The following is a 26,702-nucleotide window of genomic DNA, read 5'->3' on the forward strand; positions in this document are numbered from 1 at the left end:
GATGAATTTCATCCCAGGATACGTGAAGAACACACTGTTGCAATCTCTGGAATGTTATTTTGGGCAACCAAGGAAAACGCATGCTCTGAAGTGACACTGCACAGTCCTGACTTCACCAAAGAATTCATCCTGTAAACTCATGCCGCTGAGGTTGGACTTGGGGTTGCCTCCCTCCCCTCATCGCGATTTTGAGTGTGGCTGGGGAAACGAGGAGCAGAGGGGATGGTGGTTGTGTGACTGTGCTAGCAAAGGGGCAGCAAGAGAGGGATGGCGGGCCGGCACATGGTGTGCAAAGTTAAAATGTTTGGCCGTGCTCACCTTTTTGCCTGATAGTACCTGCCTTTGCAGCCCTGTTTACACACTGTGCTCAAACATCAAGTGCAATTCAGGCAGTTTTATGGCATATGACTTCTACTGTGAGCTCCATTTTTGAAACACGCAGTGGAAGTCATAAGCCATAAAACAGCCTGAACTGCGAGCTCCATTTTTGGAGCACACAAGGTCCAGAGGCACGACTGTCTCTCTGGGCTATGAGTTATTAACATGCCAGCTTGTGAAGGTGCTTTGCGAATGCAGCTCCTCCAGTACCAAGACAGCAGTGTCTGCGTAGGGAAACTGGAACACGAATCCAGGGCTGGGGTGTGCCATCAGTGACAACTGATGTTTTTGTGACTAATGTAGAAGGTTGTCCCTGAAAAACAGGACATGGTTGCCTGAACCTGTTTTTTTGGCAGTGGACCTGTTTCTCTAGCTTGTAATGTATTTCTGTGCATTGAAAAGGGCAGGGGCCTTGCAGAAAAACAAAACAAAACAAAAACAACCTAGTAAATGATCCCATCGTAATGCGTATCCCAAATGCACCTACTCAGTTGCACAAGCAGCCTCTATCATTGGCCAACTACAGAATGTGAGGCTTTGAAACCTTGGTAAGTCTTTTAGCTTTCAGTGGCTTCTCTGTGGAAAGTTAAAATTTCGATGTGCAGACATTATTTCAGGATCTCTAGCAAAAACATGGAGAAAGAACTCAGACTCTTGTAATGAACTTATTTCCTAATCACGGACCATCACCAGATGCAGAGAGAAAGATATAACAGATTTGTCATTTTTTTCTTTATACTTGTTTGATTCCATAATAACTTAGGAAGGAAAGGGAGGAAAAATTAATCAGAAAAGACAGATCCTGCAGTGGGTTTTGAAGACTAATCTTCCATTGATATAGACAGGAATTTTGTATGGGTGAGGAATGGAGGACTGGGCTTTCATGAAGATGTGCCTTGTGAGCCTCAGACCTCTGTTAGCTATAGCTAGAAAGGTCCATTTGCTGGGTGGTTTTGAGGTGCTTGGGTTCAGGGTAGGCTGGCAGCACAATATGGAGTTACTTAGTAGAGCCGCCTTTTCTTTTGTTTCAGAAGTCCTATTATTCACCTAGCCACCATGAAGCTTTAAAGTGATCTGAAGTGTTTACAGAAAAATTGCCTAATAACTATATGCAGGGAACTGAGATATTTTTAATGTGGTAAAGGAATGACTTGGTTTTCAGGCTGCTGCAGCTTAAGCCTCCAGTCTGGAAATTGGATGCCTGAAGTGAGCAATGACATTATCCTGCTGAATCCAGCTGCAGGATAGAAGATGAAGGAAAAAACCCTTTTCCTATGTTTGGGCAAAATTTTATGAAGAAATGTCTGCTTTGTCTGAACATGGTCCAGTTATTGAGTGTCACAAAAGGGAAAGGAAAATTTTGTGACGTCCTATTTACTTCACACAGGAATTTTCCTTTAAAAGAGCAGCACAGTGGGTCCAAACCACCAAACCCAATCTGCCTGAACAAGGGACCCTGAGAGATTTCAGTCAATTCTGAACCATTCCGGATTTCATTCTTTCAGCTAAGTCTTACAGAAACAAATTGGCCCTTTGAGACTTGGCATTATATGCCCATCAAAGTCAGTAAAAACCTAGCTAGTGTCACTTAAGTTAATACACAAGTTATCTGCGATTTTCAGTGCCAACAACTGGAAAGAGAAATTTTGTGTACTTTCTAGCTTGCTGCAAATACCCTGTTGTAATCATTCATGCAGAAAAAATCAAAGGCATATTCAATGATAATTGTGATGGGGAAGACTGCTCAGTTATTAAGCATTTACATTAGTGCACCAAAGTACCATCATGAAATCTGGCCTTTACTATCACGTTACTGTGGGTCCCTAAAATAAAAGACCTTACCCTAACTGACTTTCAATTAATTTTCCTTGTGTCATTGCTATGCTGTGAAGTCATTGGATTCCTTCTTAAAATTATTTGCTTTTCACTAACATACTGTAATGGAGTAGCGCAGAGATAATGTTGGTCTTTGTTCTGTTCAGTTGTTGTAGCCATTGGTGCTGACGAGACATCAGAAGACCCACCATCTCCCATATCTATGGCATTTGCACCTCCTAGAAACATGGATGGCCCCAAGCTACAGACCAAAATGAGCACATGGACTCCACTGAACCATCAACTCATGAATGACAAGGCAAGTTCTGTGCAAATGGGTCGAATTCACAGAATCACAGAATTGTTGATGTTGGAAGGGACCTCTGGAGAAGATCTAGTCCAACCCCTCAGGGCCAAGTCGGCTAGAGCATTTGAATTATTGAATCATAGAATCATAGAATTGTCTAGGTTGGAAGAGATCCTTGGGATCATCGAGTCCAACCATCTACCCTACTCTACAAAGTTCTCCCCTACACCGTATCCCCCAACACCACATCTAAACGTCTCTGAAACACATCCAGGGATGGTGACTCAACCACCTCCCTGGGCAGTCTATTCCAATGCCCAATCACTCTTTCTGTGAAAAATTCTTTCCTGATGTTCAATCTAAATCTACCCTGTTGGAGCTTGAAGCCATTCCCTCTTGTTCTGTCATTAATTACCTGTGAGAAGAGACCAGCACCAACCTCTCTACAGTGTCCTTTCAAATAGCTGTAGAGAGTGATGAGGTCTCCCCTCAGAGGGAGAGATGAGGTCTCTCCCCTTGTTTGTTCAGGATGTTGTCCAGACAGTTTTTGAATATGCTCTAATCCCAAGACAAATTCTCAGGTTCACTTCACAAATTCTCAAGTCCTAGAAAAATATAACTTATGTTTTTGCCTTTGTAGGTCATGAGTAATGGAATGAGAACTTAAAGATTTTCTAAAACCTGAAAAATTGAAAGTTCTAATGTACATTGTTTAAAGCATACAAGTATTTAGTTAAAGTATTGTTATTTTACCAAATCAGTCATTTTTAAAGAAAAAAAAAGTTCATTCAATTGTTAGTGAAAGTTGCCAAATTACTCTTTTTTTCTGCTCCGGAAGACTTAGTTTAACTCCAGAACAAACAGAGTTTCAGTGTAGGTTTCCGTGTGGCTGATGTGCTCCATCTCAGCTCATAGGTGAGACCTTAGTGCCCATGCTCTGGCTTCTCTGCTAAGCCTGGCCGTGATGAAACTGGCTTGATATTTTGGAAACTGAAGTGATGCACTCAATTTATAAATAACGAGATGCATTTCCTAACCTCCCACTCTGCATACTATATCTGGGACTTGCTAACGTAACTGAGGGGGTTTTGGCTCATCTATCACCAGGAATATATTCCTCCCTCAGAATTCACTTTAAATTTCTGGTTGATGATTCATGGAATCTAATCCAGAGTGGGCCATTACATCATGTTGCCTGGCTTCCTGGATTTCTTGGGCCCTCTTGTTTCTCACAGTTCTCCCAGTCTTGATCTCAGTAACTAGAATTTGGCTGAAATATATCTTCCACAAAGGTATCCAGATTTCCTTTGGTGCTATCAAGAAATGAAAATTTCATCACTTCCCTAGTAATTTTCTCAGGATTAATCCCCTATACCATGAAATGGTGAAACCTTGTCTCCTGTCTGAATACCTCTAGCATCAGCTTCCATCATTTAAATCTTCCCTGCTAGCTTATTAAACTCTTCTGTAACCAGTATTTTTGACTTGTGGAAGGACTTTTACCCCACTTCAAGCCAATGCTTGAACTTTTTTTGATAAACTACACAGATTGAGCTCTTTGAGCTCCTTTCAGTCTGGCATATTCTCCAGCCTTTGAATCATTTTAATGTCTGTTTCTTACACTCTTTAAAACATATTGAACATGGTGATCCGAGGGCTGGAGCACCTCTCCTATGAGGAGAGGCTGAAAGAGTTGGGGCTGTTCAGCCTGGAGAAGAGAAGGCTCTGGGGAGATCATATTGCGGCCTTCCAGTCCCTAAAGGGGCTACAGGAGAGCTGGGGAAGGACTTTTTACTGGGGCATGTAGTGATAGGACGAGGGGGAATGGCTTTAAACTGGAAGAAGGCAGGTTCAGATTGAACATTAGGAAGAAGTTTTTCCCTGTGAGGGTGGTGAGGCACTGGCACAGGTTGCCCAGAGAGGCTGTTGAGGCCCCATCCCTGGAGGTGTTCAAGGCCAGGCTGGAGGTGGCCTTGGGCAACCTGGGCTGGTGGGAGGTGTCCCTGCCTATGGCAGGGGGGTTGGAACTGGATGATCTTCAAGGTCCTTTCCAACCTAAACCATTCTATGATTCTATTTTTACAGATGCACATCACTGCAATAAAGTGTGATCTAACTAGAAATAAGTATGTGGGTAAAACCACCTTTTCCCACCTTCTTACTTCTCTGCTCTTTAGACAGTCTGATGTTGCATTGGGCTGCAGCAAAACTTTTAGGAGCTCATATTGGATTCTTGTATACTCCAACACTTAATGGTGTTCCAGGGAAGAAAGAACCTGCCATAATCTCCCAGACCTGTGCTCAGTGGTGAAATTCGTGATAAAAACTGTTCGCTTGATTCTGATCCAGGTTTTAAAGCATTGACCTGCCTGAAACTCCTTTTCGTATATCACTACACTGCTATGCAGTGTTAGCAGAAAATAAATAGTTGCAACAGAGATATTGCTGACAGCTGAAATCAGGAGATAATCCATCTGATATATATAGGGAGTTAGTGAGTGAGAAGGCACCATTTTCATACAATCATATCTGTTCATTTCTGCACTCTTGAGTTAAGAGAAAGCATAAAGAGAGGAAAAAAGTTATGGATAGAGGGTATGTGAAAAACAGTGAGAAGATGAAAGCATAGAGAGGAGAGATGTGTAAGAAAGGTACTTGTTAGTAGAATAGGCAATGTGGGGCAGAAGTGAGGGGAATTCAGAGCTGATCCAAGGCAGAAGTGTTTAAGCTCCATCTAAACCATTGTTAGGAGCAGACCAAAGAACAGTGATAGTATAAATTTGCTGCCCATCTAATTTTGGGTAATCTTGGGGTTACTCCATTAGTAGTTCCTGTAGATTTTCCTGGATTTTCAGGTATGCTGAAGAGTACGTTTGTCTTCATTGTTGGTAGGACCCAGCTCTTTCCTACATCCTGATTCCTGCTGCCTCCATCTATGGTTTTCTGCTCTTTCAGCAGCTGTTAGAGCAGAAAAGACTATCCAGGATGTTACTACTGGGATGTGGGCAGTCATGATTGTTTTAAAGCCAGGATCACCATCAGGGACAGACCGAAGTCAAGAAACCAGAATTAGGAAACATCGAATTATACAGCGTTCATGGTCAGAACGCTATGTTTTAGCTATGCCAAGGTTGTCCTACAGCTAAGGACGGAGTAAAGGTAGGAGATAGGACAGTCTGCTCGCCCCTCAGTCCTGCTGACTAAGGCAGGACTGGAAGTCAGGACATGATTTGCCCTCTGCTGGGCAGTGATTTAATCATGGGGTAGAAGAGCCACCAGTGGCATTTGCAGCAAGAGCTGGAGGATTTTGCCAGGCTTATTTAAAACCACCTGAAGACATGGATGTGAGGTGGCAGGTCTCAGGAGCAACTTAGGCCTCAGGCTGCATCCAAAGCCAGCCAGCTTAGGTACAACTCCAAGGCCTTGGAGGAGAGGACATGGACTTGATTAAGGCAGAGGATGATTATATCCATTTTGGGCCATTCTGTTGCTAATTAGTGTTTCCAAGTGCCTGGAGTAGGCAGAACTTTCTGACAGAGTTGGCTCAGATGTATCTCCAAGAATGCTGAGAGCAAATGTGTGTCTTGCTTTGATCAAAGACCATTAACATTGCTTTCAGTTATATAAATAACTCCTTGCTTCACTTGAATTATCCAACCCAAAACTTAGATCTTTGACTATTCATCACTTGCTTGTGGCAAATCCTTTTCCAAGTTCAGCTTGTTAGGGTTTGTTTTGGTTTTTTTTTACTTTGCCAAGTGTCCCACAAGCAAATAAAGCAAATAATAACTGTCAACATACAAATAAAAGAAATGTCATTTTCCACCTCTTGCAAGAGAAACTCCTGCTGAGAGTGACAGAGCTAACACTGTCAACTGCTGTACCAGACATCAGCACTGATAATGTCTTTCTCTGCAGGAACCTTCTTTGCAGGCTGTCATAGCGATAACATGTTTGGAGTTTATAATGATCAAGCATGTTTTCCTAGTTGTGGTTAATAGCTGGTTTTATGTGTATTTATAAGCTGGGTGTTTTCCTCTTTGATCTGTCTTCTGGAAAAATCATCTACAGCATTTCCTCACTTCCCAGGTCACAATCCTGAGTGTAGAAGGCAGTTTTGTGGTAGTGGGAAGCCACGTGCTGGTACTTTCAGGTCTAGCTCCCTATGGATAAAGGTCAACATCATAAATCCTCCGTTGTGTTTTGATACTGATCATCCTTCTTGTTAGTTGTCACTGTAAAGTGGCCAGGGAACAAAGACTGGTCTCAGTATCTTATTCCTAACTGTCTTGCTGTGTTAAGATTGAAACCATTGCCAGGGCTGTATGATAGCTACCCATGTTGTATCTATTCTAGGAGCTTTCAGGCACCCAAAGCCTCCAACTCAGGAAAACTGACATTTCTAAAATAAAGAGATGAGAAGCCCACCTTCTGGTCTCACTAAAGCATGTAAGACACCACATGTCACACGCCCAAGAGAGTGGAGCGCTATGTTGGCACATCGTGTGTGCAGTAGCTGCAAAGAAGGAAGGTGGAGATGAGAAGTAGCACATTGCAGCCAGTCTGCAGAGCTGTCCTTCACAGTCATGCACACATAGCCCTTGAACTTTAGGGACTCTTCTTCAGTGAAAGGAACCTTCCACAGGAACCAGTCTGTAGAGTTTGAAGAAGATCAGGAAGAAGTAGATGGGGCCTTCCTCAGACAACTGGAAGAAGCCTCATGTTCACAGGCCTTGGTCCTCATGGGGAACTTTAACCACCTTGATATCTGCTGAAAGGGCAACACAGCAGGGCACGTGCAATCCAGGTTTCAGGACTGCATTGGTAATAACTGCCTGACGCGGGTCATCAAGGAACCAACAAGGGAAGATGCTCTGCTGGACCTCATACTTACAAAGAAGGAAGGACTAGTTGGGGATGTGAAGGTCAGGGACAACATTGGCTGCAGTGACAAGGAGATGATGGAGTTTAGGATACTGAGAGGAAAGAGCAAGACAAATAGCAGGATCACAGCCCTGGGCTTCAGGAGAGGAGACTTGGACCTCTTCAGGGATCTGTGTGGAAGAATCACATGGGATATGGTCCTGGAGAGAAGAGAGGTCCAGAAAAACTGATTGATTTTCAGGCTTTAGTAAGGCTTTCAGTACTATCATCCTCATAGATAAGGTGATGTACAGATGGAGAGTGAGGTGTATTGAAAACTGACTGGCCTCAAAGGATTGTCATCAGCATGAAGTTCAGCTGGAGGCCAGTCACTAGTGGAGCATGCCAGGGGTTGACAGTGGTGCCAGGATCATTTAAAATCTTCTTTAACAAGTTGGATGATGGGGCAGAGTGCACCCTCAGCAAGTTTGTAGATGATACAGAATTGGGAGGAGTAGCTGATAGACCAGATGGTTGTGCTCTCATTAGTCACAGAATAGTTCAGGTTGGAAGGGACCTGAAACGATCACCTGGTGCAACTTTTCATGGGAAAGGGAGCCAAGATGAGATTATCTAACATCCTGTCCAACTGTGTCTTGAAAACCTCCAGCAATGGGGACTCTACCATGTCGCTGAGCAGGTTGTTCCAGTGATTAAGAGGGACCTTGACAGGCTGGAGAAACTGAGTGACTGTCTGGAAAACAGCTTGAGAGAGAATAACCTGGGGGTCCTGATGAATACCAAGTTGACCACAAGCCAGCAAAAAAGGCCACCGTCATCCTAGACTTCATTAGGAAGAGTGTAGGTGGCAGGTCAAGGGAGGTGATCCTTGCCCTCTACTCGGCACTGGTGAGGACAGATCTGGAACGCTGCATCCGTTTCTGGGCTCCTCAGTACAAGAAAGACATGGACTTAGTGGAACAAAGCCAACGTAGGGCCACACAAATGATTAAGGATTTGGGGAATCTGGTGTACAGTGAAGGGTTGAGAGATCTGGGGTTGTTCAGGCTAGAGAAGAGAGGTTCACAGAGGACCTTATCAATTTGTATAGATATCTGATGGGAGGGGGTAAAGAAGACAGAGCCAGACTCTTTGGGGTGGCATCCAGTGAGAAGACAAGAGGCGATAGCCACAGATTGAAATACAAGAAATTCCATTTAAACATAAGAAAAAACGTTCTTACTGTGAGGGTGGTCACACACTGTAATAGGTTGCCACAGAGGCTGTGGAGTTTCCATCCAAGAAGATACTCAAAACCCACCTGGATGTGGCCCTGAGCAACTGGCTTTAATTGACCTTAGCAGGAAGTTTGGACTAAAAGATCTCCACAGGTTCCTTCCAAGCTCTTCCATTCAGTGATTATATTTTGTAGGTTACATAGATTATTTTTCAAGCTGTATTTTTCTTAGGATATATTGAATCCCCTTTAAGTATTCAATTTTATTTGTATGTGTATGTTTTATAGGTATTTGAAGAAAGAAGAGCCCTACTTGGAAAATGGGTAAACTTTTTCCTTTAAATATGTATTTAAATAGAGCTAGATCTCTGAACTGATCAAGAGATTACTGTAATGGGAATGTAAAGTATATCCTGTTTTGGAAAAGGGGTTCATTTTCCTGATGTAGATGTGAAAGTGAGTGAGCTGTATCTGCTTTACTTTTGAGGAAGGCAAAGGTGTAAATTCCCTCAGTGTCCACATTCTGTAAGTTTTCAACTTGGGAAATTATATTCCATCATCAGAATGATCTGAAATGGGATAAGAAGCCCTGGGAAAAGTCTATGAAGTCTTCAAAGAAGATACTGGATGTTTAGGTATTGCCATTGCCTGCTAGCCGGCCTTTGAAACTAGGAATAAATAGTGTGTTATCTACCGTGCACACACATATGGCTCCTAATGCTGTAATCATTGGGCACCTCACAATCTCTTACTGTCGTTATCTTCACAGCTCCTACATGAGACAGGGAAGTGCTGTCACCCTGTTTTGCAGATGAAAAAATGAGGCACAGAAAGACATGAGAGAGGATTTGTCTGCCCCAACCACAAATGATTGCAAGTTAGACATTCAGGATGGGGTTTCTCTGGCCGGGTGTGTATGTCTGAAACAATATTTTAGCCTGGCTGGTTTGGTCATCACAGACTCCAGTCAACAGAGAGAAAGTGGTACTTCCAGAGGGTAATTCATCTCACTTAATATATGATAAAAGAACAGCCCTCCAGAGATGCCTATTTCTTTCCGTAGCCTGTGAAGGGAGTCATACCCGGCTGCTGGAAAGGAATACAACTCTAATTGACCCACCCAGGAAGCTGATGGCAGAGCATGCAATCGCACAAGATTTGCCCTAGTCCTAAGATCACCCCTTAATTATTACATTGTGCTTTCTCTTTTATAAGGCAAAATCAATTTACGGGCCATTATGGTAAAGCAGCCATAATCTGCTCAGTCTCCTATACAAACAGGAATACAGACTCAGTGACTTTGTTGCAATAAATGAGTGAATTCAGCTGAATGTATTAAAGTGGCTCAGTAATACCTGTATGGTTGACAGCTATGCACATCTTTATAAACAGAACCCAAGAACCAGCTACGTGGTCAGATATGATACACAAACTAAAGAGAAATATAGAAATGATGCTCTTTACCAGCACTCTTTGATAAAGCGCATTTGCACAGTAACTTTATTTGGACTATGATTCTTATTCTTCATGCCTAACAGGTCACTCATGGAAATTTTTTGCATAGGAACTGGTCTTTACAGACAAGTATTTTGATTTTAAGCTCATAGGGATTATTCATCTTTACAGGAAAATGCTTTCTATAACTTGTTGACGTGCCTGCATTTTGATAATAAGGAATTTCAGGGACACTAAGAAAACAAAATAATTGAGTGTTACTGTTCAAACCCCACCTTTTAGCGTCATAGTCAGCAACTGACAGACCTAAAACTTTTCTCATCAAAATTGTTGTATGTTTTAAAATGCCCATGGGATATACTGTGGCAAAAGGGCAAAAATGTTTTCATTAGAACCCCCACTGAAAGAGCCAAAACCCGGAAACAACCTTCCTCCAAACACGCATAAGAATGCTGAATCATCTTCTGAAAGGTTGAATTTCTGACCCTTCATGTGACACTAGATCAGTAGCTCTCATCACACTCCTTCAGAGCTAATTCTCCTTGCTCTTCTGTCATCCATCATACCAATGAAAAGGGTGCAGAAAGCACAAAAGCTGCTCTTAACTCCCTTCAAAGCCTGTGGCATTACTCTATGTGGTATGCAAAGCCTAGAGCACTTTGAGTTCAGGAGAAAGTGTGTCAAGAAATCACAGTGCTCTTGGCAGGACTTTTAACATTGATTCACACAACTATCTCAGAGTGCTCTCAGGAAGTGTGGACTAGATGAAACCTCGGAAGGGTGGATTTGTACGGCTGGGAGCCTGTATTCAGTGCAGTTGTACATGCTTTATTATGAAACTGGAAGGCTGAAGTCTGTCCTAAGTCCAGAACTGTTAAGCGTTTTCAATAATATCTGGATGATGGAATGGGAAGTACATACTCACCTGCAGATGATACCAGGCTTGGAGGGATTTAATGAAATTTGGATATAAGAAATCAGAATGAAATGATCTGCAGTTTAATAAGGACAAGTGAAAAGTGCTGCATGTAAGAATGACATTTATAAAAACTGCAGATCTGAGAAAACCCAAGTATGCAGCAGTTCTGCATTAGAAAATGCTAGGAATTATGGTGGATCACAAACTGAATGTAAGCTGACAGTGTCTCATAATTGTAATAAAGGGAAATATCCCAAAGGGCTGGCTGAAAGGCAGAGCCATCCCCAGTTCTGGTGCCTGCATTTTGAGAAAGCTGAGAACAAGTCATATGTGAGAGCAGTCTCAGGTCCAGCAAATATGAAGAAAAAAAAAATCCCTTTACTGTAGGGAAGATGGAGAAAAGACATAATAAAATCTTTCCGATGACACACAAAAGATACCCGAAAAGAGGAAGGGAATGAGCTGATCTCTGTGTTCACATTAGATAGGACAAGATATCATGGTTTTGAATTGCAGTGATGGAGACACAATTTAGACACCAGCAAAATCTGATGCTACAGATAATTCACTGCTGGAATAGCTTGCCTAAGGGTTAGGGGTGGAATCTCCATTGCTGGAGTCTTTTGAGAACAGGTTAGACAAACACTTGTCAGGAATGGTTTAGGCAGAGTGGATCCTGCCTTGCAGTGGGAGATGAACTAGCTCAGTGTTTCTCAACCTTTTTACACTGAAGGACCAGGTTGCATAGTGCAGCATTGGCACAGTGCTTTTCCTTTATAGCCAAAGAAAGATTAGATTAAACTTTGGATGGTCATTGTTTATTTTATCCTTCCTGATTTTATTTGCATGCGTTCAGGGACTAGGTATGTGTGTTTTCATTTAGTTACTTTTTTGCAATTTTGTCACAGAACACCTTTGATGTCTCCCAGGCTGCTGTGGTCCATAAAACACAGGTTGAGAAACAATGAACTAGCTGACCTGAAGGGATTTAATTTCTCTGTTTCTGTGCTGCTGGGCAGCCCCGAAGGGCATGGGACTGGCTGTGCTGTCCCCTACAGTATCCAAGATGGGCAACGGGAGGAACTCTATACAATTCTTTGGCTGTCTCAGATTGCGCTCAGCTCCACAAAGTTTTATTGCTGCACAGAGTGGAAGCAGTGGTGGTGTATAGTGACAGCAGACTGTCTGGCTTACATGGCTGTTCCATGCGTGAGAGTTTCCCGGCTTTGATCCTGCTGGGGGCATTTGCCATGAATTTCCTTCACACCAACTCCTTTACTCGGATACTGTCCGGATACATAGAAAAGAGAAATTGCTGTCTTTCAGTTGAAACCCTTTTGATGGTTAAACTGTGAAAGGGTTAACATCTCTCTGTTAATTTTTCTGTTTTATTCTAGTTGCTTTTATTCTGTATTGCACCCAGGGCAGGTGCCTTGACGTGCTGCCTCTCAGACTCCCTGTCTGCTGTGTTCTGCAAGCCAAAAATTCCTCCCATTAACATAAAAAGCATAAAAGCATTTTGCTCTACCTTAACGCTCATTGCCATCATGTTGACACCCAGGTTAATATGTTGACAATGAAGCTGGGGTTGAACTTGTACATGAAGACACCTAAGCCTCAGTGTCTCCAGATGATCTGAGTGTCTCAGCTTCCGTTATAGCCAAATGAGATGTAGACAAGTCAGGGGAGCCCAGGCAGCGATTCAGCTCACCCTGTGGGCTATGTCTTCCGCTAGTAATTTATACAGCACAGCTGAGCATTTCCAGGTACTGGAACTTGCTCATCCACACTGTGGAATTGTTAGCATGCTCCCTGGCACGATTTTGGCCTGGGCCAGTCGCATTCTTCCAGACACTGTTCAGACACAGTTTGGACCAGAAACCATGCCAAATACACAGTTTGGATCCAACCACCTTGTTTTGAAGGGTGAGAGTATGACAGTGTGGATGTATGCATTATCTATCTCTTGGTCTCTCATATCATGGCAGATATGGTGCAGGACTTGCAGACAACTGTCACCCTTGGAGTGGCAGCTCGAGGCTTTGCAGGGTACCCACCAACACAGGGCATTGGTGTTTGGGCAGCTGAACCCCATCCCCTGTCACTGCAGACCCCCACCTGTAGGCATCTCTTTAGCTGACCAGGAGCTTGGTGCCAAGGTGCAGGAGCAATGGTTCCTGCTCAAGGGTGCTTCTTGTCACCAGGCTGCCGGCTTGCCTTCCTCAGCAGTCTTCCCAGGGGTCTCCTCTTGCAAAATTTCAGTTTTAGTTGTTTAACTACAGTGGTGAGAGCAAAAAGGAAGAGGGGCTTGACAGCAGAGATGTTCAGGATTTTGTGGGGTGGACTAGGATATCTTATGGATACCAGGTGCCTGTCTACTTCATCCCTTTTCTTCTCACCCAGGTCTCAGGTCTCCAACAAATCCTTTCATCAAGACCTGGAGAAGATGGCTGGGGAGGGAGGGGAAAATTGCTTCTGCCTACGTGAATCATCTCCATCTACTTGCAAACCCTTCTGCAAAAGAGCTTTGTTGATTAGTGAGTTGGGTCCTACATTTGCAGAGCGCAGGGATGCCTGCATGGGATTGTAACCCTGTGAACTCATGGAGCCCCTCTGCTGGGAGGACAGGCTGAGAGAGTTGGGGGTGGTCAGCCTGGAGAAGAGAAGGCTCTGGGGAGACCTTCAAGCCCCTTTCAGTGCCTAAAGGGGCTCTAGGAAAGCTGGGGAGGGACTCTTGATCAGGGAGGAGAGCAATAGGACGAACGGGAATGGTTTTAAACTGAAAGAGGGGAGATTTAGATGAGATCTTCGGAAGAAATTGTTTCCTGTGAGAGTGGTGAGCCCCTGGCGCAGGGTGCCCAGAGAAGCTGTGGCTGCCCCATCCCTGGAGGTGCTTGAGACCAGGTTGAACAGGGCTCTGAGCAACCTGTTCTGGTGAGAGGTGTCCCTGCCCAGGGCAGGGGGTTGGAACTAGATGGTCTTCAAGGTCCTTTCCAACTCTAATCATTCTGTGATTCTATGATATGCTGGTTTGGAGATGAAGATTACATCCCATTTCAGTGGCTAGTTCAGGTCAGTAAAACAATCTGTCTCCTACAGTGGAGAGGAGCCTCTTCAGGTTAAGCGGCGGAGCCTCTGTACTTTGACACTGAGGTCCCGCGCTCTCCCCTTAGTGTCAGGCTGCGTTATTTGTGTGTGTGCACTCATGGATTAATTGTAAACTGATCGCAGGAGCAAGGAGTGAGCTCTCTGCATTGCCAGCATAGCCTTATGTCATACAGTCCCTGGGGAGACATTGTTCCCCAGGGCTCGGGGAAAGGCACAGAAAAGGAAAAAAAATGTTTCTAGCTGTGGCTAGAGAAGGTGCAGCACCTTGAAAAGGGGAATCCGGTCCAACTGGTTGGGTTGCTGTAATCAGATGCAAGGGGAGGAACTGGGGAGAAAGGCAGCCAAATGTAGGATGGGGACATGCTTGTTAATACTGGAAAAGAGACAAATCATGCCTACTTAACTACTTGGCTGCTGCTGAATGCAGTGGAGAAGAAGCTGGGTGTTCCCATGCCCCTGACTGTGTGGCGCTGATCTAAATGGAGTTTCCCTTGCAGTGTAAGCACAGGCTGAGGATGCTGGAAGGAATCGCTTTATTGCAAAGCTTGTGGCAGAATGGGAAGAGTTAAGTAGGTGCAAATATTCTGTCTCCTCGAAAGTGAAGCTAGATTTGCTTTGATTAGTTCACTTACTCTTTGGTGTGGAAGAGAGTGAGCCAGTTACCCCTTTGTCTCTGCAACATATGGGAGAAATTTATCTTTGCAACTGCGGATTGTTTTAATAAGAAGAGGATGTAGCTGTGATCATGAATAGGGAGTCTGTGCAGCAGAAGCTTTCCCCGCTCACCATGTTACAGAGCAAGCCTTTCATAAAGAGCTGAGGGTGAGAAGGGGACAGGCTGAACATCCTCTGCCCTCTCTGGTACACCTTTGTCTGATTTTATTCTTGTTTCTAAGCCCCAGATCCAAAGTCCTGCTTCAGTTTTTCTGTAGTACTCTGCTAAACATCATTAGAGGTGAAAGTTATATGCAAAACAGGGATGGGAGGGAAAGGGTGTATTCCTTAATTCACTGTCTGTGTCTGAAAAGGTATGGACATTTAGGAGCTTTCTGCTATTTGGCTTTTCATCTCTGGGATCTCAGGAATGCCAATTCCACCCTTTCTTCTTGCTGACCTTCTTGAAGGTCCTGCAGAGGTGTTTGCAAGGAGAAGAGCTATTTACTTCTTAGAGTTTATTCTCCAGCACTGGAATTAAATACATCCAAGTAAAAATAAAGAAAGAAATAAAGGGTTCTTTAAAATATTCTGGAAATAAATTACTTCTCAATTACTTTTCATCTGCACAGTATATTTTAAACTATTATTCTGCCAGTCCTCCACTTGACCATAGATTTTTTGGGGGGAAGTAGAGGGAAAAAAAAAGTATCTGAATTTCTAGTCTATTTTGTTCTGAAAGGGAAAGGAGGGGACATTGGACATTCAACCATTTACCCACAATAAAAAAAGTATTGAAAGAACTGCATCTTTTTTTGTTATTATTTTTAATTTTTGGAGGCCACGTTTAACTAAGGATTTCAACTGCCCCTGAGGTCAAATGCAGAAATTAATACGCTGTGTTTTGACCAGTGGAGAGCAAGTTCTCAGCTGTGGAAAGCTGGCTTCAGGAAACAATCTTGTGAAAGCAGAGCATGTGTTTTGGGGATGGCCAATGCGTGAGAAAGAAACAAACGGGAAAGCAGCGTTCCCCAAACAGGGGAATTCCCCAAACAGTTCAGTTTTCCCTTTGTAAAGAAGGTGAGTTTGGGTTGCGGCTGCTCTTGCTGTGCTAGGAAGGAGGATGTAGCAGGACTTCTCTGAAATCCATATTTCACCCCTGGAAAGCCACCTTTCACCGTGCGGTTCTGCTGCCTGCAGTTCCCACCCGGGATTCCTGCTGGTCCTCTGACATTTCCTCCCTCCTGGCACTCTCCGCTGCCCTCCCAGCCAGGACTGCTCTTGCAGGTTTTGAGACAGATTGCGCAGATTGTGGTGATGAGGTCAGTCTCCTCCCAGGAGATTCCTGCTGACAGGGCCCTTTCCATCCTCTGCTATCAACGCAAATTAAACACCAGCTACCGCCACTGTTGCTCCCACCCTGTTTACACAGCTCTGCCCCACTCTGCTCAATGCAGTGCTGTTGTTGCCAGCGTAGCGAAGTGATACGTGCTTGTGTGGTTGCCTCAGTGCTCAGTTCTTCCCACAACTGTTGTAATCCCCCTCTTCAGATACCTGTGATGAGCATAGAAATGCTGTGAAAAATCTTTGTTACTGTGCAGCCGGATCTGTGCCACAGATTTTCCTTGTGAGACATGGGCAGCTGATGTAGTTTCTCTTTACTCCACTTCTCTGTAGTGGGGATTCCTCCCCTATGCAGTGGGATTGTGAGAATAAAGACTTTCTAAATTGTGAGGCACTCAAATACTGCAGTAGTGGGGGCCATATAAGTGTCAGGATAGATGAGGAAGCAGCAGTGAACTCATTGTAGTTTGGGACTTGATCCTGTAAACCCACATCTGAGTCTCCCTTCCATGAGTGAAGCCAAGTCTCAGAAGCAGTCTGGTGAGCATGAGTGTGTCCTGGACTAGGCCATCCTGGATCCTTTGAGGATTATAAATCATATGTTGTGTAGCTTCAGAGTTTCTTTTAATGTAGCCTCTCCATTAGTTCCCAGTCCCTACGTGCTTTGCTCTTGAATGAGTCACGAGAAGCTGCTGCTTATGCATTTTCCCTTGCCTTAAATGTCTGCTTTATTTTAAGAAGCTGAATCTCTGGTTTCTCAGAACCTGAAACTCCTTTTTTTTCAGTTTGACAAGTGGACAGATGGTCAGAGGCGGAGGATCCTGGGGGACCTGTTGGAACGCTGCTCCTTGTCACAGCAGAAATTCTGTGCCAAGCAGCTACAGGACCGAGTCCCCACCGAGGCTGTAGATTTTACCACAAGGCTCCCTAGAGTCCTGTCTTTGTACATCTTTTCCTTCCTGGACCCACGGAGCCTCTGTCGATGTGCACAGGTAAAAAAGCCAACACGTATCTAAGGTTCAGAAAGTCAGGTCAAGCTAGCTAAAAAAAAAGGGCTGTTCTTCATAATGCACGGATGTCTTCTGACTTGGCAGCCTGGCGCCAAATGCTTAGTGACGCTTGTATGAGACCAAGCACAGCACTTCCACAGATCCTAAATTAAGCCAGATTGGCCAAGATTTACAAAAACAAAGAGTAATTTTAGATGCTCAGCTCTAAGGCATTTAACAGGTGGCACTTTACAAGACTGATTCTTCCCAAGAAGGAGGCTGGGAAGTGTACTTTCTGAAAATCACATTCTTTTAAAGTACCTTGCACTGTGTGCAGAATCATTAATTGCTTTGAACAGTATTGGCTTGTGCTAGTTGCAAAGAACTGCACACGATGCTTTAAGAAAACCAGATCGTTTAAAATGTTGGAGGGTAAAGTGTTGGATGTGGAGGAGCAGAGAAGTTACAGATGTGCTTTTGAGCACCGTGGCTAGGGCTTCAGTCTCTTGAGCACAGTGGCTAAAACTCCAGAAATACATTTGCATGAGAGAAAGTGCTGGAGGTGATGCCCAAAGTAGTTCAGAACAAGTAAGTTGATATTGATGACATTATTACATAGTATTCCATAAAATACTGTGAATATATCAAAATCTCAGCTTGTTTAAAGCTTGCTCTAGTAACTTTCTCCAGCATTTCATGTTTTATGTGGATTCGACTCACGCTATTCTTTCACAGGCAGGGAGAAGACAGGAAATTACTTACTTAGAAAGAAAGGTCTTTCCAGTGCTACTTGTGTCAAATCATTGGACAGCTGCTATTACAGGCATGGCAGTGCCAAGAGATGATGTTTGTCTTTAAGCTGGAACAAGCGTTGCACGCAAGGTGACTGTGTGATGGAGTGTAACAGCAGAACACGAGTAGGAAGAAAATGTTCAGAATGGGAGTTTATTGTTGCTGTTTTTCTCAGTGGAAATGAATAAAGGGTTTATTCCAACTACTGTACTTGAGTAGAAGTGCAGGAAGTTGCCCCAAACAAGCTGAAATTTTCCCTCTTGGCTTGTGATTTTTAGAATATTTCACCCTGTGCTGAAGATCAGGTAACACTTATGCACTGAGCATGTCACAAAGACCTTAAATGGTTTAATAAAAAGTTTAAATGGAGCATAAAAAATGCTGAAGAATTGTAAAATGACATAGGGGAATTACATCCACAACACAGAAGTCTCTAGCTGTAATCTTGGATGCTTGAAACCCCAAGGTTTTCAACTTACTGGTCATTTAACAGGTGAGCTGGTACTGGAAGTACCTGTCTGAACTGGATCAGCTCTGGATGCTGAAATGCCTGCGCTTTGGCTGGTACATCAACTTCTCTCCAACCCCCTTTGAGCAAGGAATCTGGAAGAAACATTACATTGAGATGGTGAAAGAGCTGCATGTCACAAGACCAAAGGTACATACCTACCATCTCTGGAGATGTTCAGGGCTGGTCAGGTTCCTGACCCCTTTGCCTCTTTATCTTTCTGTAATCTCCCACTAGTAAAATGGAAGATATATCCTTTTAAATTAGAACCTGAACTGGTGTGTTGCCATGCTCTACTTTCCCATCATCCACTACTGGTAGGGGGGAAGTGAAAATCTCACTGGTTAGGAGAAGCAATCACCAAGGTCTCACTCAGCTATCATTTCAGGGGTTTCTGGAGTAATCCTCTACATTTCCCTCTCCAGCACACAGGCTGTCCCCTTCTCTTTTCCCCCAGTTTATAGAGCATATGATAGCTTGCCTCAGTCTGATAAGTAGAGGTGGGGTACCTAGCATCACCCCTGCTGACGTTTCAGAGTCAGTTTACCTGGTGGAAAGGGAAAAAGCACCCCTTATGCCTGTTATAGCCCTTGGTGTTGTCTCTTTCTCTCTTCTTTGAAGGCGGCAGGGCCATTTTGGGGAGGTGGAGCATTACTCAGTAGCCATTGCTTTCTGCTGAGGTTCATTGATGCCGTGCCTGGTTTGTGAGGCTGTGAGGGTGGTATTCTTCTTCTCTGAATTCGAAACTCAGTCCCCTAATTTTAACCAAACTCCCCTGGAGGCTCTCTCTGTAGTCAATGGAGAGAAGCCAAAGTTTCTCAAAAGCAGTTCAGCTCAACTTATTATATATTTTGGGACGTGGGCAATGACATGCACTGTCAGGGTGCCTCTTTCTATCCACTGACCATAATGGAGCCTGGAGAGACTAATTTTGGGTTAATACCCAATTCTTAGAAGTCTAAAGTTAGGCAAAGTAAATCTCACTTTCATTATAGGCTAAAATCTTTCTTCATTTCTTCTCTCTTTTTAGACTCCTTCAAAGGATGAGTTTGTAGTTATTGATGTGCAACCAGTAAGAAGCAATGTCCCGGAGGCAAAATGTTTTGTGCTAGAAAGAAGGATGAACAAGGAGAAAAAAGAACTCCCCCCGTGGCGTTCACCGGACAGGCATCCTACAGACACCATGCGATTCAACTACCTCAACAACTACGATCCCATCGAGCAGGCCAGGCAGGCGTAAGAGCTTGATCTCTTCCCTTTTGCTTTTTTCTGCGTCGTAGTGTATTCTGCGTGTCCTTTGCGTCGTAGTGTATTCTGAGTGTCCTTTGCAAGCTCATTCTGCCTGTGCTCCAAGCTGCCTGAAAGCCTTATAGTTCAGCAACCTGTTGCAAACCCACTTTGCTGCTCTTTTGGCTTTTCTTGGATTGATCTTGGTCCTGTTGTAGTTGTAGCTGCACTACTTTCTGTCCGTTCAGTGCAGAGCATGGGCACAGCTTGCTAGTGGCTGCCTATACAATAGGCTGTAACTCCTGAGGATGTTACACAGCTGTAATGGGAATAATCAAGACAAGTTTGTTCAAGAGTTCTTAAATAAAGCTGCAAGGTTGAGAGGAATCTGTGGTTTTTGCACAGAATAATAATAATTAATTAATTGTGATGAAATATAATTCTGTCACTTCAAAGGTCTTCTGGCTGAAAGGCGATTTAAATGATTGAATAGGGGTGCAGGTGTAAGAGTATGTATGTTCTATAGAACATTTAAGTAATAAATAGTATTTGTATCTACACTACCTGGGATAGCAACAAAAGAGAGGCATTTCCACCCTGAAGTATAGTTTTGCACATCAACTTGTGTTAGAACTGCCCCATGTTTTCCTTTGACACATCTGACATCAGATATTTTCAGAATCTTCAATCTGTGGTCAAATTTCTGTGCATTAACAAGCATCGGTAGGAGCAATAGCAAGGAGGCTGTTGTAGTCACCTTTGCGCAGTGTTTGGCCCGTTTCTCATTTAAGACTCTGTTAATACCACCTCTCCTTTTTCATGGGCTCACAGCAGTTACCTCAATTCGGCTGATGTGCAGTAACTTGTGAAACTGGTAATGCTATCACGAATCTGAGCCTGGTGATGGATTAGCTTGACTTGCCTGGTTCCTGCGCGAGTCCCTGTGAAAAGGACTGCACAGGCTCTCACCCAACCGAATGTGCAGCGAGGAGGAGATTCCTCTTCACTGTGCCAACAAAAACCTTGGGAACCAATTGAGCCACAAGGAAAGTATCCAGATTGTACTTTAGGTAAATAACTGATAGAGCTGAGATTAGCCCTGTGCACAGGAACAATCAACCCATGAATTACCCCAGCCGAGTGATTATTTGGCTAAGCAGTTGTGTGCTCGTGTAGGCTCTTTCTCAATGTGATTAACTTTGCCGGACCCACCATTCCTCCGGGGTGTTCCACAAAGTTCCCAGTGTCTGAGCAAAAGCCTTTTATGAATCATTTTTTAATCCGCGTCCCCTAGTCCTAGGATACTGCACTACTTCAAAGAGCTTTCCAGTTTCCACCTCACCCTCTTTTTGTGGTATGTTTCCAAACTCTAGCGCCATTTTGGGCAGAGTTCTTTGAGGCTTTTAACTAAATATTTTGACAAAATCCCTTTTGTTGCAAATGGATGGCCTGATATTATTTTTCAGTTGCGCTAAATGTTTCTATGTAGCGGTTTCCGTGAGGTTTAGGGTTCCCTTGTGCTGGCCATGACACAGTGTCAAAATGGGACAAGCCTTGTTTGAAGAGTTTAAAAGTTGCTTTTTCCAGCCTTGAGCTGTAGATGCAGCTGACAGCCAGATGCAAATGATTCTGAGTTGCTAATGATACAGTAAGCACACTGACTGTTTTCTTCTCCTAAGTGAGATTTGAGCCTCTATCCATTTCTGCAATGGAGAATATTTCAGTGCCTAGTGTTCTAGCAAATCTGGCATTTATCCGTAATTACAGGGGATTATTGCAAGGAGAGAAATGAATTCTGTGAGATTTGCTTGTTTATTGAGGATCTCCCTTTAATATCACTTAAGCTGAAAGTAATTGCTAGTGTGTAGTCTCATCTGTAATGGTTATTCAGCAACACAGGTGTGCCATTTCAGGTGCTGACCCAGCTTCCCACTCACAAAATGGGATTCTGGTGCTTCACTTCTGTGGACACGTTGCTGAGAGAGTCCCTTAAGGGGGGGAGTCCTGCTAAGGGTCTATATAGAGTAGAGTAGAATAGAATAGAATAAGGATAGGATAGGATAGGATAGGATAGGATAGGATAGGATAGGATAGGATAGGATAGGATAGGATAGGATAGGATAGGATAGGATAGGATAGGACAGGACTGGACTGTTTCAGTCGGAAGGGACCTACAAGGATCATCCAGTTCAACTGCCTGAGCAATCCAGGGCTGACCAAGTTAAAGAATGTTATTAAGGGCATTGTCCAAATGCCTCTTAAATACTGGCAGGCTTGGGGCGTCGACCACCTCTCTAGGAAGCCTGTTCCAGGATTTGACCACCTCTCAGTAAAGAAATGCTTCCTAATGTCCCATCTAAATATTTTGTCCTCCATCTTTTGCTTCTGGGCAGCTCCCTGGGGATTGCGTCTTCAGCACTTCACCTGACTCCCTGTCTGCAGTAGGAAGAGTAGGACCATCTTTCATGCTTGAGTGTTCTTCAAGTGTAGGCTTTCAGTGGAGGCGGCAGCTAATGGGTGGCTTGGGCAGGTGTAGGGTGCCTATCAACGGCAGCACAATGGCAAATGGGTCACAGTGCCCCACAGTGATGCCAAGCTTTGTTTTGGATGGCTGATGAAGGCCATGCTCAGCGAACTGTGAGTGAATGTCTAGTCGGTTGAGCTAGGGAGTCTCATGTGAATGCTATGCAAGATGATCTACCTCACTGCAGCCTACAGGCTCGGGCAGACCCTGCCTGACCAGGGTGCAGGGTTGTAAAGTAGAACAGAAGACCAAGATAAAAATCTCTGACCCCCCAGGCTGTTAGGTATAGTTATTCTTCAGATTAGATGAATTCTTGAAGCTCAAGGGCATAACAACCACTCTTTGTGTAAAATGCATTTCAGAACTAAGGAAATCTATGTAAAATGAGATTCTTAAAACAACAGGAGTGATTTCCAAAAATACAAGGTTTTGTAAAGGTAGTCTGGAAGAGGAAATGGGTTTTGCTGCAGTCTGAATGCCTATGGAGGGCAACAAATATTTGCTTGAGGTCATGAGCATGTGTGAAAAGATGCAGTAGAACCAACAGAAAAGCAGCAGAAAGCCAAAGCGATGGCTGAGCGAGAAGGACGAAGGACTAGAGAGAGCACTTGTAGGCCAGCAGGTTGACTGGAAAGCTGGGAGCCAACAAACCGTTCTTTTCATTTGAGTTTTGCTGTGCTGAGGAAAACCGGACTTGTAGAAAATTCTTTGTGAATAAACAATATTACATCAAAGGAATACCTGACTCCATCATCAAAGCAATGTGTGAGACTAGTCACTGGCTACTTCTTTGAATCAAAGTTAATACACCTATTGCCAGGTTAAATTTTGCAAAATTTAAGAGGTAACGAAAAAATGAAGTTTTTCATAGCTCTTGGACCCGGTTAAAATCTCCTCTGAGTTGGACCTCACTCTACACTTGCTTTCTGGTCCAAAGAGAGATGAGAACTTTCCTGTTCATCCTAACAGGGTGTCCATGCTGGAGCTGAAATACTGTGATTTAAATGGCAGAGTTGTCATCTGTTTCTTTGTTGGCCTTTTGAATGGAGTCGTTAGCTACATGGTCCCTTCCACAGCAGTATCAAAACTACACTGCTGTGAATTCATAGCAGAGAACTTACCCTCGCCTAGCCAAAAAAAGTGAAACTTGGGAAGCGTAACAAGCTACAGTCAATTCTCAGTTATGCAGGGGAAAGGAGACGAAGGGAGTCCTCAAAGAGGTAACACAAAACATATACTTCAGGCTATAAGACTGTAATTGGGAATTTACCTTTGAAAAACAAATAAATAGATTTCTATAGAGCAGTTGAGTGAGGGTTTATCATAGAATCATAGAATGGTTTAGGTTGGAAGGGACCTTGGAGATCATCAAGTTCCAACCCCCCTGCCATGGGCAGGGGCACCTCCCACTAGACCAGGTTCCCCAAGGCCACATCCAGCCTGGCCTGGACAGTGCTGGTGCTTCTTGTCACTGGGGAGAAGTACCATAAAACTGTGCCACAGCTGGGTAGTGCCCCAAAAATGGCAGAATGGTGTTAATTTGCAATGTGGATGATAATTGAGACTTGACAGGTTTTTTTTTTTTTCTGATGGATTTTTTTTGCTGGTTGATCAGAAAGGCGTGAGCTTGTACTATAAAAACTGAATGGCACCTAAGAGCCTCAGGGACAAACATCACTGCAGCATGAAGGAGAAGGGACAGAGATCCCGGAGTGCGTTCGCTAGGATGTTATTTGGTTTAGATGGGATATTGTGGGAAAAGCTTCATAGTCACTGAGCAGTGAAATTAAGACTAGCAATGATCAGATGCACAGTCGAGGGAGTGGTGAGGCGATAGAGGAGAGAAGAGATACAGACAGGGGTTGAATTACAAATTGCCTGGAAGGGGTTATCAAAATCCGGTGGCAGAATCATAGCTGTGACTTTCAGTGCTGCTGCATGCGTGTGTGCGATTTATCGTGAGGGTGATTTCTGGTAGGTCTGGTTTGTTTTCTGCCTGAATTGTCCTGGTAGCTCTTTGTTGACATACAAACAAAACAGAGACCAGCAAAGATGGATTTGTCTCTTTGGGTAGAGAGCAATATTGCAAAGGTGCAAAGTGAAAGATTTTTATCTAAAGTCTGGAACCAAGTTAGCAATTTTTCTCTGGGACTCTGATCTGCCTAAAAAGGACCAGGAGAGGTGTTTCTTTCAGCCCGTGCATGTACAGTTCTGCTGGAAGGCATCTGGTGTTTGTGCTGCTTGTTGCCAATAAATCAAAAGATTTGCCTCCCACTTTATCATGAATAATGAATTCCGATTCTAGCCTAGCGCTGGACCCCTGCCAGGATTGTGTCCTTGTGCCTCAAGAAAGAGCTCTGCTACTTCTCATGGCAACAGCCCAGCCAAAATGCGAGCTCCTTCCCCACCCCCTCACCCCCTCCAACCAGCTCGGCCTTCTGGAAGCCAGCACTAATTCAGTCAGATAATTTATGGACATAGGCCGGCTCTAAAAACAGTTGCATATTGTACTGGAGTGTTTACCCAACGAGAAAATAATTACTTTCAGTAATTGTTCTGTCAGCAGCCTGGGCCCAGTTTCTGACAAAAAGAGGCTCGCTTGCGTGAGAAGGGCATGGTGTTTCGCTGTCCTTCCGAATCCTAACACTTGTCTCTTGCTTTTCATGTTTCTGAATACCCAGCCCAGTACTCTCTGCTTGTTAGGCTTCTGGGAATTAAAAACCTTCCTTAAGGGAGGAAAGCAGGGTGAGAAACACCGAGTTCAGTACTGGGAGTGAGAGACCCGCCGTCCTCATCTTGGCTCCGATGCCCTTTTCCTTTGCAGCCTTGAGAAACTCGTCCTCACTGCTTACATTTTCCTGACCTTGATGTGAGACCATGGTGGTGCCCTGCTGCAGGGGGATGCTCTGACACCATGAGCACGGATGCTAGAATACAGCCGTAGAGGTTAATATCTTCATTTACAACCACAAGGCCAGGTCTGCGTTCTAGCTAAAGATCATAGAATCACAGAATCATTTAGGTTGGAAAAGACCTTTACGATCATTGAGTCCAATCATAAGCCTAACACTGCCAAGTCCACCAAGATGACCAGTTCGTTCCCCATAATAAGATTTTGGATTGAATTTTCTCTCTTGACTGTTAGTGAAGTGTTCATAAACAGATTGCAGTTTCCCTCAATTTGCTATTTTAAATAATGTCTGATTTGTCTTTATGGTTCTTGGTCTGCAGCTGGTCTGGGATGAGCAAATACCAGATACATGCTGGTGTTGGCTGCTTTTGAGGATGTGTGCATTATGTAGTGTGGCTCTGTTTATTTATAGGATAAATGTTGCTTTTAGAGTCTGTGTCCACACTTTATATTCATGATTTTGTAGTCATACTATGCTTTTTAGCACTTCTTCCTGGAGCCCAGAGACACTGGTGATGGAGCTGGGAGACGCACTTGGAGAGCACACAAAGTTGCTGCTTTAAATTCACTTATTCTATACTGCAGAATTTGATCGTGGAAGGGGAATGAACACCTTCACAGAATCACAGAATCACAGAATTTTCAGAGTTGGAAGGGACCTCTAGAGATCATCTAGTCCAACTCCCCTGCCAAAGCAGGACTGCCCAGAGCACATTACTCAGGACTGCATCCAGGCGGGTCTGGAAACTCTCCAGAGAAGGGGACTCCACCACCTCCCTGGGCAGCTGTGCCAGTGCTCTGTCACCCTCACCGTAAAGAAGTTTTTCCGTGTATTTGAACGGAACTTCCTGTGTTCTAACTTGTGCCCATTACCCCTCGTCCTGTCACTGGGAACCATTGAAAAGAGCCTGGCTCCATCCTCCTTCAACCCACCCTTTAGATACTTGTATGCCATAATAAGGTCTCCCCTCAGCCTTCTCTTCTCCAGGCTAAAGAGTCCCAGCGCTCTCAGCCTTTCCTCATACGGGAGATGCTCCAATCCCTTCATCATCTTAGTTGCCCTTCGCTGGACTCGCTCCAGCAGTTCCCTGTCCCTCTTGAACTGGGGAGCCCAAAACTGGACACAGTATTCCAGTTGTGGCCTCACCAGTGCAGAGTAGAGGGGGAGAATGACCTCCCTCGACCTACTGGCCACACTCTTCCCTCTGCAGCCCAGGATTCCATTGGCCTTTTTGGCAACAAGGGCACATTGCTGGGCCATGGATAATTTACTGTCTACCACGACCCCCAGATCCTTCTCCTCCGAGCTACTTCCCAGCAGGTCCGCCCCTAACCTATACTGGTGCCTAGCATTCTTCCTCCCCAGGTGCAGGACCTTGCACTTGCTTTTGTTGAACCTCATTAGGTTCTTCTCTGCCCAGCTCTCCAGCCTGTCCAGGGCATGCTGGATGGCAGCATGGCCCTCTGGGGTGTCAGCCACCCCACCCAGTTTGGTATCATCAGCAAACTTGCTGAGGATACACTCTGTCCCCTCATCCAGGTCATTAATGAATATATTAAACAAAATTGGACCAAGTATTGACCCCTGGGGGACACCACTGGTTACAGGCCTCCAACTAGACTCTGTGCCGCTGATCACAACCCTCTGAGTTCTGTCCCGCAGCCAACTTT

At 44.2% G+C, this 26,702-nt stretch overlaps 1 protein-coding gene across 1 annotated transcript in view; it reads left to right on the forward strand.

Annotated features, from left to right (window-relative positions):
- Window positions 1–2,416: 2,416 nt before the first annotated feature.
- Window positions 2,417–26,702, forward strand: part of FBXO16 (F-box protein 16) — a gene marked incomplete at both ends in the record, with an annotated part of 30,418 nt that continues 6,132 nt past the window's right edge. The window contains 5 exons of the mRNA XM_082480776.1: window positions 2,417–2,512; window positions 8,889–8,924; window positions 16,866–17,072; window positions 18,355–18,519; window positions 19,400–19,605. Of these exons, the coding sequence (XP_082336902.1) occupies window positions 2,417–2,512; window positions 8,889–8,924; window positions 16,866–17,072; window positions 18,355–18,519; window positions 19,400–19,605 (710 nt within the window). The remainder of the gene's footprint in view (window positions 2,513–8,888; window positions 8,925–16,865; window positions 17,073–18,354; window positions 18,520–19,399; window positions 19,606–26,702) is intronic.

The sequence above is a fragment of the Vanellus vanellus genome, assembly GCF_965231255.1.
Source record: "Vanellus vanellus genome assembly, chromosome: 3".
Classification (NCBI taxonomy): domain Eukaryota; kingdom Metazoa; phylum Chordata; class Aves; order Charadriiformes; family Charadriidae; genus Vanellus; species Vanellus vanellus.